Below are 14020 nucleotides of genomic sequence, written 5' to 3'. Positions count from 1 at the left end.
TCCCTGGTGGCCTAGTGGTTAGGATCACGGGCTTTTGCTGCCGTGGCCTGCAAAAAAGCATGGAGCAGTGAACTTAAGTTAGTGACTTATTGTATGTAAGTTATATTACCAATAAAAAAGAAAAAATATCCTAACTGCATTGTCCTTTTTTCTATTTTACTGTAGACCGGGGGACTTCATTTTACTTCAGGCCAGTGGTGCTAGGCTAGTTTCTTGGATTGCTATTCAAGAACCACTGATTTTAAGATAAGATCTGAACACATTCATTAGGCATAGAAAATTCCTTTACAGTCTGGTCCAGGTTCTCTTTCTGCCCTCCACACCCCCGGCACTCGGCAGTGAATGTGCGGAGTCCTAACCACTGGACCACCAGGGAATTCCCTAAATTCGCTTTTAAAAACTTTCTTATTTTTAAAATACTTATAGACTCAAAGGAAGATACAAACACAGTACAAAGAGTCCACGTGCTCTTCACCCCGCTTCACCCAAAGGTGACATCTTTTACAACTGTAGGACAATACCAAAACCAGGAAGCTGACATTCATTAACCAATCCTTTAATTCATCTTTCACCTTTTAACTTATTTTTTACATTCGCTGTGTTGTCCAGTACAGTAGCCACTAGCCACAAGTAGCTATTTAAATTACTTAAAAATATATAAAATGAAAAATTTAATTCCATGGTCTCGCCCCATTTCAAGCACTTAATAGCCACGTGTGACTAGTGGTGACTATATGGAAAGTGGATTTTCCACTGCACAAAGCTTTTTTGGAAAGCCCTGATCTAGACTATTCATCTTTATTTCTGCAATTGCTAGGCAGTGTACGTACTCAATCCATACTTGAACAGTTGAGTCTAGACCTACCCTCTTCTTTTACACATGAAAAAACTTAGGCCCTGGATTATGGTAAATAAAATGGAATATAGCTATTGAGTAGCAAATCTGAGACAGAGCTCAGGCTCACTGGTCTTTCCAAGTGGACCCTAATTTGTAAGCTCACCAATTTGTATCAGTTTTAGAGGAAGGGGTTTTAAAGTAATGTAATACTTTCTAACTTTGGGGTGTATAAGAATCAGCTAGGAAGCTTGTTAGAACTGCATATTCCTGGACCTCTCCCTGCCATGATTCTGATACATTAGGTCTGGGGTGGGGTGTAGGAATCTATATTTTAAACATAAGCTTAATCAAGACTGTGTGGTAATAATATAAGGATAGATCAGAATATAGAGCAACAGAATAGAGAGCCTAGAAACGGAACTACACTGTTACAGATATTTGACTTTTAACTAAGATGCCATTGAAGAAAGGAAATCTTTTCAAGCAATGGTGTTGGAACAACTAAATATCCATATGAAAAACAAAGAACTTTGACCCCTACCTCATGCCATAAATAATATGGATCATTGACCTAAATATTATAATTAATTAGTAATTAATTTATAATAAATTATAAACTTTCTAGAAGCAACCATAGGAGAATATCTTTGGGATGGGTAAAGGCTTTTTGGACAGGACACAAAAAGAAATAATCATAAAAGAAAAAATTGATAAGAAAAATTGATGTTATATTTCATCAAGAACTTTTGCTCACCAAAAGGCACAGTTAAGAAAACGCATAGGCAGGGACTTCCCTGGCGGTCCAGTGGTTAAGACTCCTTGCTTCCTCTGCAGGGGGCACGGGTTCCATCCCTGGGTGGGGAACTAAGGTCCCACGTGCCCTGAGGTAGGGCCAAAAAATCAATCAATCAAGTCAAATCAAATCAGAGAATCAATGAACTTGAAGAGAGAAAAAAAAATAAGAAAAAGCATAGGCAAGCCACGTAATAGGAGAAAGTATTTGCAAAATGTATTTCAGACAAAGAACAGGGGTCCAGAAGATATGTCAGTTAATAACTCAGAATATATAAAGACTTCCTATAAATCAATAATAAAAAGATAAACAGTCCAATTAAAAAACTGGTTAAAGATATGAACAGACAAAAGAAGATCTACAAATGGTCTTAATAGGCACATAAAAAGCATTCAAGGGAATTCCGTGGCGGTCAAGTGGTTCGGACTCTACGCTTCCACTGCAGGGGGCATGGGCTGGATCCCTGGTTGGGGAACTAAGATCCCGCAAGCTGCATGACGCAGCAAAAAAAAAAAAAAAAAAAAAAAAGCATTCAATATCATTAGTCATGAAGAAGGGCAAATTAAACTAGAATGGGATACTGCTATATACTCACCAGCATGGCTAAAATTAACAGGCTGACAAAACCCAGTACTGGCGAGGCTGTGGAGCAACCAGCAATTCTTCTACATCGTGGGCGGTGCAAAATGGTACTACCAATCTGGAGAAAGTGTGACAAGTGTTCTTTGTATTAGGCTTTTTGTGGATAGAATCTTTCATTTCTCTTGGGTAAATACCTAGGAGTGGAACTTCAGGGGACATGATAAACAATTATACTTGTAGGTATTTACCAAGAGAAATGAAAGACTATATCCACAAAGAGACTTACACAACAGTGTTCTTGGGTAGCAGCTTTATTCATAGTAGCCAAAACATGGAAGCAATCCAGGTGTCCGTGAACAGAAAAATGAATGAACAAATTGGGTTATAAATTCACACACAATTATATATTCGTACTCAGTAGTAAAGAGGAACAAACTACAAATGAATTTTAACAACATGTTGAGTAAAAGTTTGAAACAGTAGCATTCTCAGTTAATACATTATAAAGCTCTGTGGTGAAAAAAATGAGAAGGCTGGTCACCTCTCTGGGAGTAGGGGGAAGGGACTGATTAGGAAGGGTCATGAGAGAACTTTCTCTGATGATAATAATGTTCCGTACCTTGCTAGGGGTTGTGTCACACAGGTGTATGCATTTGTCAGAACTCTCCGAATGTTACACTAAAATCTGTGCATTTTACTAATATGTAAGCTTTACCCTGAGGGGGAAAAATAGTTTTAAAAGATGTGATTTTGATGCAGGTGATCTGAAGGCCACACTTTGAGAACCACTGGGTTTGACTAATTTCAGAAATAATTCTTTCTTACTGTGAAAAATAATAATCCATAGATTACTAATGTAACGTTTGGACAATTTTCAAAAATTCATGGCACTTTAAATATTTTAAAGGGTATATTTGTATTTAGTTACATAAATATTGTATTAAAAGTGCCATTTCCTTATTAGTAGGTTAATTAATAAGTGGACAAGGATTTATGACAATATTATATAGTTCTTCATTCCAGTAAATGTTCTTTTTCAGTGTCAGGAATGCAATTTTAATATCAGGAGGTAATGGACATGGAAATGATTTTGCACTGAATTAGATTAATTGAATTGGTTAAAATGTGCTTTGAGATGGATATTTATAGTGACATTTGGTAAACTGGATGATTTTGATTTGCCGTTATACTCCTCTCTCAGTAAACTACTGGCTTTCACCACAGTGAAGTTTATTGAATGTATTTACTTATGTGATAGGCCTCTAGTGTCATTTACTTTAAGATTCTAGATGTTAAAAAAAATTAAAACTTTTACTTCATATATCTTAATTGTAACATGAATCTGCAAACTTGCAAAAGGGCTACAGGGGAACAACTGGAACTGTGATATTAATGACCAAATGCTGACTCATGTGGGTATGAGGCAAATCTGACCTTACTGGTTTATAGGTAAAATTATCTGGTCAACTCTCATACCACATCCCAAACAATCTCTCCTACAGTAGAGTATTGGTCAGGTCCCTGAAATTTCACCAAGATATCTGCCTGTGCTTTCAAATTGTCCTGATAAGAACCACCTGGGGGCACTCATTAAATTTCAGGTCCCTCCCTCAGAGATTTGAATTCCTTCCTTAGAGACTGATTCAGTGGGTCTGGGATGGGCTGAGAATCTGTATTTTTAAACTAGTGCCTTCAGATTATCAGGAATGTTTAGGAAATATTGCCCTAAAGAGGAGCTAAGTTTGTCCAAAAAAAAAAAAAAAGAAGAAGAAGAAGAAAAGAAAAAGAAAAAAATCACCCAGAGACCTTGTTGAAAATACAGATTCCTGGGCCCTACCTAGCACTTCTCATTTGTCTGGGATGAAGCCCCCATATATCTGCTTTTTTTTTTTTTGGCCATGCTGCAAGGCTTGTGGGCTCTTCGTTCCCCGACCAGGGACTGAACCCAGGCCCTGACAGTGAAAGCGCCGAGTCCTAACCACTGGATCAACAGGGAATTCCCACCCCCCCATATTTGCATGTTTTAAGAGCACAGACAATGCGCAGATCTGAGGGCTGTCTTCCTGGTGCCTTAGTGGTAGGTCCTTGAGTAAGTTTTCAGTCATTTGCACAAGAGAGAATGGGGAAGTAGGAGTTTGAAGGAAAGATAATTTTAGAATTGAGGACAGCGGAGGGCAAGGAAAACTGAGCATGCATGAGAAAGGGGAGAATCACCTCCTGGAGACTGTCCAATGGCTGCTGTGCTACCATCTTTGTGCAGGGTGGAGCACTCATAATCCACGGGGAAGTGACTTTTGAAAGCAACCAGGTTCATTAACTTTTGAGAGGTGGGGAGAATTCAGGATCATCCTGTATGCCACGGAAAATCTGCCTGCCTGCTCTAGGTTGCTAGTCCTTGTTTTCCATGCTGCTAATGGAAAGCTATAAACATTCACTGATTTTTCTCTTGTGTAGTAAGAAGAAAACATAACTTATAGACCATCTTCTGGCAGAAGATGATAGATTTGGATCAGAAACGGGAGGCGTTGGAAGCCAGGAATCAAAAGTGAAGAAATTCTGCAAGCCCTTGGGTGAGAAAGGTGACAGGGATTGATTTATTTACTCACGTGTCCCACATTGTCATTCTATGGTTATCTAATGTGAACTTGTTTTTTAGGCTGATCTGGACCTTCATAAATGTTAGGGAGAAGGTGGAGTAAGCTGCTGGAAATGGGTCTAGAGCACACATTTCTCCTCAGGCTGCTTCAGTTAGTACTTTTCTGTCAGCACCTTGTCTGCATCTACTTCTCCTTTCCCAGGACCCTTCTCCCTCCTTTCTAGAGCTAAAGCCTTAACCTGAAATACCTCATTAATATCCATGGCTAATGTTGATTAAATTCTTACTACAGCTAGGCACCATGCTGTTGTCCTCTCCCTGCATTATTTCATCATTCCTTTCTTGAAACAGCCCAATAATCTAGATACTGTGATTATGATCCACTTTTGAGATGAAGCATCTGAGGTTCCAAGACGTTACATAACTTGCCCAGGACCTCACAGCTGGGAAATGGCAGAACCAGATTTTAAACTCATGCTGACTTCGGTTCCTTACTTGCTGCCTTCTTTCTCTCTCAAAGAGAAAATAGGAAACTGCTCTTGCAACCTCCTCCAGTGTATCAGAACAGGTATCCCAACTTGACAGACCTCTTTTGAAAAGTTGTCAATCCCTGGGATTTAAAAGCATTAAGGTTGTCATTACAAAATTCTTAAAAATCAGAAAAGAGAAAGAAGTCACCTATAATATTCCTGACCTTATATAACTGTGATTAATATTTTAATGTATTTGCTTTCAGGCTTTTTTGGCATAGGTGTATATTTCCATATTGTACATATATTCTTTAGTATCATGATATTTTAAATATAAATAGAATTTTCATACTAACTCAGATTTTAATTATTCTCAAGTGGTAATGTTTAAGACTTCTAGCAGTTTGAAATGAAAGAAGCCTGGCAAATGAGTGAATGCATAAATGAATGAATGCTTGCTTCCATGTATGGAATATTATATATTTGTGTACTTGTCACTTTTGTTTTTTCTGCGTTCAGAGAGGAGGACCATTGTTTTAAATTTTGTGTCATGAACAAACTGTATCATGAACAAAGAACATACTCTCCCAACTCAGTGTGTTTTACCTGTCTTTCCAGGTCTTGTTCAAATCTACACCCCCTTTAGGCTTTTCTTGATTTCCAAACCTATAATGACCTTTCTCTCCTCCAATCTTCTCAAGCACTTTCTGGCTATACCTCACATTTGACATTCACCATGTTCTCCGCCTGCTGGTTATAATATTTTTTGTCCTATCTTCTTATACTTATCTACAACACCTAATCCAGTGCTTTTTCATGATGTCACTTTTATTTCTTAGCATCTTGGTATTCAAACCAAATTGCTATTAATCAGTTTCTCCAAGATACTAGAATGCCTTTAGACTTTCTGACATGTCTTTCCATGCCTTGTAGGTTCCTATCACTGTAACCATGCCAGAAATGACAGAGAATGAGACTCCTACAAAAAAGCAGCACAGGTATGAAGACACAGTCCAAAAATAATATAGTTTGGCAGATAAGAGGCAGAATTAGTCCCCACTTTGCTAAATAGGTAGTCCTTTAGGGAACTTTCATTTGGATGCCTAGAAAACCATTACTCTTCAAAAATAAGTGTGGATAAATATAAATAGATTTACTGAAAGGGGTACATAATTAAAATTTACCTGTCCTTTAAATTCTACTAGCAGTATAAGAAATAAAATGACTATCAGTAGTGAAAATAGTGTAATACCTAATCTATGCTAAATGTTTAGTTTCTCCTGAAATTTTTGCTTGCATTCAATATTAATCTTTGTGGTGGATACTAAGTTCACTTAGGCTGCAGTCAGTTTGAATAGACATTTTGTGACATTACAAACCATTAATGCCAATATGCACATTAGTACAATATTAGTTCTGGTTCTTTGTATAATACAAAATTTCCTTCAAAATTTGTAGCATTTTGGGCGATGTTTCTGCTTAGAATTGCATGGCCAACGCTTCCATTATTAAATATTAAAATCATTATTTTATTTTCTTACCAAATAGCTATTAGAGAATTCTTATGTATTGAGTAATTGTACATAAAAGGGAAAATTGGTGTTTTTAGTAGATTAGCTTTTAAGAAAATGTAAGAGTTTGGATAACCTAAGGTACATAAATGCAAAAGATGGCTCAGATGCCAGTCGTTAGTGCATGAGTACTAGTGACTACCACACTTCCCTCCCTGGGGATTACAAGGTTCTTCTGAACCATTGCTTGTCTTCTGTACATACTCATCCCTACCCCTGGCCAGGTGCCAGAGCAAACATCAGAAATCACCTACAGGGACTTTCCTGGTGGCGCAGTGGTTAAGAATCCACCTGCCAATGCAGGGGACATGGGTTCAAGCCCTGGTCTGGGAAGATCCCACATGCCCCAGAACAACTAAGCCTGTGTGCCACAACTACTGAGCCCGTGAGCCACAACTACTGAAGCCCGCGTGCCTAGAGCCCGTGCTCCGCAACAAGAGAAGCCACTGCAATGAGAAGCCCACGCACTGCAACAAAGAGTAGCCCCCGCTCACTGCAACTAGAAAAAGCCTGCGTGCGGCAATGAAGACCCAACGCGGACAAAAATAAATAAATAAAAATAAAATAAATTTATAAAAAAAAAGAAATCACCGACAGTTGACCCTTGAACAGCGTGTAGTTAGGGGTATAGCCAGACCTCCTATTCACAGTTCTCCATATCCACGGTTCCATATCCATGGATTCAACCAACTGCGGATCCTGTGGTACTGTAGTATTTACAATTGAAGAAAATACAAGTATAAGTGGATCCGTGTAGTTCAAACCCATGTAGTTCAAGGGGCAGCTGTACTTGGCACATCACTTAGAGAGCTGACTAGCCCCTTAAGTACATTTTTCAAATAGGTAAGATTTTCAATGATTGACTTACTTCCCAACCAATGACTTCTGGGTATGGAAAAATGGAGAATTGTAGTTACTTTGAGAAATTGTGAATTCTAAGTTTATATTGATGTATCTGCAGTTAGGTTTTTATACCATAATATATTATTAAGAAAATTTTCCTTCAAATGGCTTCTCATTGATACAACAAATACAAATTCATAAAATTAATTTTTATGGTTCTCAAAATATAAAGTAAAATGTTTTCCTATTATTTTCATGTTCCTTTTATCTGTACTTTTTGTTTCAGAAAGAAAAATCGGGAGACACACAATGCAGGTAGAAACAGCAATTTAAGTTTTATTTGTTAGCATTTTTTGCATTCAAAATGAAATTATACTGCAGTTGATTGTGTTTTTATGTTATAAGCACAGAATCATTATTCATTACATTTTAGGAAAGTGTTCCTTTATTGTTTGGGTTTTTTTTTTTTTTGCATTTTTTATATTGAAGTATAGTTGTGCAATGTTATATAAATTACAGGTGTACGACATAGTGATTCAAACTTTTAAAGGTTATATTCCATTTATAGTTACTATAAAATATTGACTGTATTCCCTGTGTTGTACAATATACCCTTGTATCTTACTTATTTTATACAAAATAATTTGTTCTATATTGTTTTTAGTTGACAAAATACTCCCTAAGTCTCACGAAGATGGCTTATCATTTTCTGATTCACAGTCTATTAAATAATTTAAGGATTAATATACCCATGGAGCTAGTGTTTTAAGTGATTTCACCCATTGAGGAATTCCAGATATACTCCTCCTGAAAAGAGTGAAGCGTATGTACCTCTGCAGAAATTCTAGAGTGGGCTAGCTGCCTACAGGAGTAGGGAAGAAATGGGGAGCAGGCTGTACATCTTAAAGGTACTTGAAATGTGAACAGTCTTAAATTAAGCTGTGGAGTTCTCAATTATAAGAAGAAATGTAGAAAAAAATATTTGATTTTTATCTCAAACATCAAAATTATAGGCCACAGCCAGGTAAACATTTATAGAAGTAATTGTGCATATGTTGACAATTTGGTACATTTTTAACACTTTATTTTCCATAAGGGACTACAGTCAGATCTAAAAATATATATTTTAGACTCAATTTCTATTACTCTATAAATAATCTCTTCCCTTCCCTAAGGAAAGGACCCTGGGGAAAACTTTATCTATGGAAAGATGTGTTGAACACTGGTAGGACATTGCTGTTCCCCAGAATGGGAGTTTACTACCTTTGAATTCCCTTTTATCACTGTGGGTAGAGTCTTAATGTTGTTCTTGTTATTTTATCTACACACATTAAAAAATATGCTCTTAGATAACAGCAAATACTATTGTTAGAGAATTCAGAAGAAAGGTGAGCTATACTTTATTGCTTTGCGGTTTTTTTTTTTTTTTTTGGCCACATCAATAAATCTAATTTTTTTGGCCATATGAACTAAATCTTTTTATTGGAATCAAATGTCACATGGGACCATAAATATGTCCTGATAGTAATTTATTAAGAGAGAGTAAATGGATGTCATTGAAAGAATGTTCTTACTGCTAGATTATGAAGCAAAAAGTATATATTTTGAAAAACAAGACCTACTTATGCTATATCTAAAAGATCATCCTCTTAGAAGCGCTGAAGTCCTTTGTTAAAAGGAAGGTTTTAGAAAACTAACAGAAAGTAGACTGATTTTTCTATTTACAGTGTCTTATAGAAAAACTATTTAGATCATCGCTTGTATCTTCTTGCCCCTTTCATACAACTTTTAAAGTTGTAGCACGTAAGCCTGGAACATTTCTCAGTTAATTGAGAAGTTGTCAGTTGTTCAGCTTCTTAGATGGGCCAAAGTGAACAGCCCAGACCCCATAGAAAAAAATAAACCAGTGCCTTTTCTTGTCTATTTTAAGTCACAACTAATAGCCGTTTCTATTCCAAAAATGCCTTCTAGTCAGCCTAAAAGGTGTGTTAAAGTTCTTTAATCTGTCTAGAAAGGTCTAATTTGCCCATTTGCTATAAAGAAGTAGCTTTCTAGTAACATAGCTAGTGGGTTCTTGTAATTTAGTTATCATTAAAATCTCTAATAATTACTTGAAATATAATAATGGCCTAAGAGTGATGTAGTATTAGCACTTTGTGTTTATAATTTGAATTTAATTATTATAGATTCCATTATTTTAAATCCTAATAAATGGTATGGCTTATATTGATTTCCATAGCACTAGACCTAGAATATGACATTCTTAGAAATCTTATTGTAGTTATTTGTATTCAGTAGGTACTATTTGATAAGACTTTCTTAGGGATTTCTTTACCTAAAATTTCTTTACCCAGGGAGAATGAGACACTTTGGCAGTAGTACTGTAAGGTGTGATAAATGAATTTTTCCTCTATCTAGTGGAGAGGCATAGAAAGAAGAAAATCAATGCTGGGATAAACAGAATAGGAGAGCTGATCCCATGCTCCCCTGCGCTGAAACAGGTAAGAAATCCACTCATACTTTCACCAATTGCTTGTGATCAGATAATTCCCTAAGTTGTTTCTGTGCTCAGAATGATTATTTTTGTTCCCTGCCATTAATGGTTTTTTAGAGTTAATAATTGCCTCATTGTTTTTCATTTGCTCAATTTTCTATATACCTGCCTATCTTTAATTCTTTCCACACCTCCAACAGTCTCTTACTACAGCTTCTATATGGTCAAATTGCCACATAATTTCCATTTTCCCTATTTTTCCTTTGAACCTTTACTTCTGGAACACTCTACCCTTCCTTTTCAATCTCAATTAGTTGGTTTCTTTCAACTCTTCTGTTTTTAATTTCAGCTCTTATATTTTTAATTTCCAAGTCTTTTTTTTCTTATTCTCTTTGTTCCTTTTCATACATTTTTTTTTTATGGATATAATATCATCTCAGCTTTGAGAATATTATATAGGGTTTTGGTTTTTTTAAATGTTTCTTCTATTTTCTATATTGTCTTTGTTTCTTCTGATTTCCTTTTCCCCTCCTCTGTTTTGATGTTTTGTCTTTCTTTTTGGAGACATTCCTTAAATGTTTAATGATACTTAGCTGTTTTTTTCATGTTTGAGAACGAGGCATTAAAAAGCTGATGGAACAGGCTTGTGGTTTGGTGGTCCTAACTGTCTAGCGACTGGCTAGTGAGCTGATGTTGCTGTTACTGTTGCTGAACTAAACAATATCAGTATTTGTAGATTTCTTCTTTTGGGGTTAGCTAGTAATTTTTATTTTCTGGAGAAGGATCCTTCAGCACCCTACCTAGGAGTGGGAATGGTGGGAAAAGAACTATAAGGCTCATTGCCATTTTTCTGGGAGCTGGGACGGGGAAGGGGTGCTGGAGAGTCTCATGCTTTAGAAGGCAGGATTTTACTTTACCTCCCTGTTTTCGTTTAGGAGCCTCATCTTGTCCACTTCTGTGCCAAGTAAGTATCCTTGAGGCTGAAATCTTCTGGTTCAAATTTCACAGAAAATAAACTTGTCTCCTGTGGTTGGGGAAGAGGGGAAGTCATCCAGCTGCATAGGATGTGTGTGTGTGTGTGTGTGTGTGTGTGTGTGTGTGTGTGTGTTGTGTGTGGTTCTTATTACTGCAAAAGAAGAATCTTTCTATCAGTCCCCTCAGTTTTAACCCATGCCTCACCCCACCTTCTGGGGTAGCTGGAGCTTCCCAGTGCCAAACCATCCCAGGCTTTTGGTGGGGAGGGCCAGATCAATGTGTTCACTTCACAACACTGTCTCCCTCAGCAAGGTCTTACAATTCAGTTTCTTTTCATTCTCCCCTACAAGATGGTACCTAGTCTTGCATAAATGTGTTTTGTAGTCTTTTTAAAAAGTTACTTTCTGTTTCCTTAACACACAAGCAAACTTAAGGGCAGGTACTATGTCTTCTGATTGTTTTTCTTTCTCCACATATCAATGTATAGTAGCTGCTCACTAAGCACTGGTGTTTGCCCAATAAAATGTTCCTCCCCTTGGCTTTTATTCCTACAAGTTTCTCTGAAAGGAAACCATAATCATTTCTCTTTCTTGGTGTCCTAGAATGTGCAATGGAAGTATTTGGTCTCCAGAAGCTGAATAGATTTAGATTTTCTTAACTATTGCCGCATGTCCCCACCCCCATCTGCAGTAGAGAAGCAGTAGGTGGGCATTATCAGGTTCTGCCTTTGTCTCGACATTTGCTTTAAGAAAGGACACTATCTTAGTTTCTTTCTCTAAAGTACAGTGTTTCCTGGGTTATACTGGATTTCTGATGGGACCCAGCCTAAGGGACCCAAAATTGTAACTTGCTGAACCAAAGCCCTAAATCACCGACTCCTACATGAAGAGAGCTATCGGATAAAGTACTGGAGATATTTAATAGTATAAATACTGGGTAGAACTTAAACATTCACTGTAACATTTTTAAAAGCTGAAGAATAAAAAAACCAAAATTCCTCCTTCATAGCTTAAGTATTTATCAGTAATAGACTGGTAAACAAATACAGCCTTTAGAAAGTATAGCATAGATATAGATATATACACACACATATCACATCTTATTTATCCATTCATCTATTGATGAGGACTTAGGTTGTTTCCATATCTTGGCTATTGTAAATAATGCTGCAATGAACATAGGGATGCATATATCTTTGGGAATTAGTGTTTTTGTTTTCTTTGGATAAATATCCAGGAGTGGAATTGCTTGATTGTATGGTCATTCTATGTTTATTTTTTTGAGGAGTCTCCATACTGTTTTCCATAGTGACTACACCAATTTACATTTGCACGAACAGGACATGAATGTTCCCTTTTCTTCACATCCTCGCCAACACTTCTTATTTGTTGTTTTTGGGTTTTGTTTGTTTGTTTTATCTGTTTTTTAAAATTATTTATTTATTTGGTTGCTTCAGGTCTTAGTTGCGGCACACGGGATCTTCGTTGTGACATGCGTGATCTTTAGTTGCGGCATGCATACTCTTTGTTGTGGCATGCATGCGGGATCTAGTTCCCCAACCAGGGATTGAACCCAGGCCCCTGCATTGGGAGCACGGGGTTTTACCCACTGGACTACAAGGGAAGTCCCTGTTGTCTTTTTGATAACAGACATTCTGAAAGGTGGGAGGTGATATCTCATTGTAGTTTTGATTTGCATTTCCCTCCTGATAATGATGTTGAGCATCTTTTCATGTGCCTGTTGGCCATCTGCATTTCCTCTTTGGAAAAATGTCTATTCAGATCCTCTGCCCATTTTTTAATTGGGTTGTTTGGTTTTTGATATTTAGTTGTATGAGTTCTTTGTATATTTGGATATTAACTCCTTATTGGATATATCATTTGCAAATATCTTCTCCCATTCAGTAGGCAGCCTTTTTGTTCTGTTGATAGTTTCATTCACTGTGCAGTAGGTGGGCATTATCAGGTTCTGCCTTTGTCTCAACTTTTGCTTTATGAAAGGACACTGTCTTAGTTTTTGTTTGATGTAGTCCCTTTTGTTTATTTTTGCTATTGTTTCCCTTGCCTGAGGAGACAGATCCAAAAAAATATTGCTACGATTTATGTCAGAGTGTTCTGCCTATATTTTCTTCTAGGAGTTTTATGGTTTTCAGTCTTGCATTTAGGTCTTTAATCCATTTTGAGTTTATTTTTGTATATGGTCTGAGAAAATGTTTTAATTTCATTCTCTTACATTTAGCTGTCCAGTTTTCCCAGCACGACCTAATGAAGAGATTGTCTTTTCCCCCAAAGTATCCTTGCCTCCTTTGTCATAGATTAATTGGCCATAAGTGCATAGGTTTATTTCTGGGCTGTCTATTCTATTTCATTGCTCTACGTGTCTGTTTTTATGACAGTACCATACTGTTTGTTTATTTGGTTTTTTTTGCCACGCTGCACGGCATGTGGGATCTTAGTTCCCCGACCAGGGATCGAACCCACATCCCCTGCATTGGAAGCACGGAGTCTTAACCACTGGACCACCAGGAAAGTCCTGGTACCATACTGTTTTGATTACTGTAGCTTTGTAGTATAATTTGAAATCACGCATGATACCTCCAGCTTTGTTCTTCTTTTTCAAGATTGTTCTGGTTATTTGGGGTCTTTTGTGTTTCCATACAAATATTGAAACTATTTGTTCTAGTTCTGTGAAAAAAGCCATTGGTATTTTGATAGGGATTGCATTGAATCTGTAGATTGCCTTGGGTAGTATGCTCATTTTAACAATATTAGTCCTTCCAATCCATGAGCACAAAAATTACAGGCCAGTATCACTGATGAACATAGATGCAAAAATCCTCAACAAAATGTTAGCAAGTT

The 14020-nt window shown here is 36.9% G+C and overlaps 1 protein-coding gene across 3 annotated transcripts in view; it reads left to right on the top strand.

Moving 5' to 3' along the window:
* USF3 (upstream transcription factor family member 3) overlaps positions 1 to 14020 on the top strand; it is a 44759-nt gene that overhangs the window by 16835 nt on the left and 13904 nt on the right. For 2 of the 3 annotated variants that reach the window (XM_061194191.1, XM_061194189.1), the window contains 4 exons: positions 4668 to 4792; positions 6213 to 6277; positions 7980 to 8008; positions 10112 to 10194. In XM_061194191.1, coding sequence (XP_061050174.1) covers positions 6231 to 6277; positions 7980 to 8008; positions 10112 to 10194 — 159 coding nt within the window. In that variant the 5' untranslated portion in view covers positions 4668 to 4792; positions 6213 to 6230. The remainder of the gene's footprint in view (positions 1 to 4667; positions 4793 to 6212; positions 6278 to 7979; positions 8009 to 10111; positions 10195 to 14020) is intronic. The other variant, XM_061194190.1, reaches the window with a different exon arrangement.

This window comes from Eubalaena glacialis, chromosome 6, assembly GCF_028564815.1.
Source record: "Eubalaena glacialis isolate mEubGla1 chromosome 6, mEubGla1.1.hap2.+ XY, whole genome shotgun sequence".
Classification (NCBI taxonomy): domain Eukaryota; kingdom Metazoa; phylum Chordata; class Mammalia; order Artiodactyla; family Balaenidae; genus Eubalaena; species Eubalaena glacialis.
Note: the sequence above shows the minus strand (reverse complement) of the source record. Positions and strands in the feature narration are given on the sequence as shown.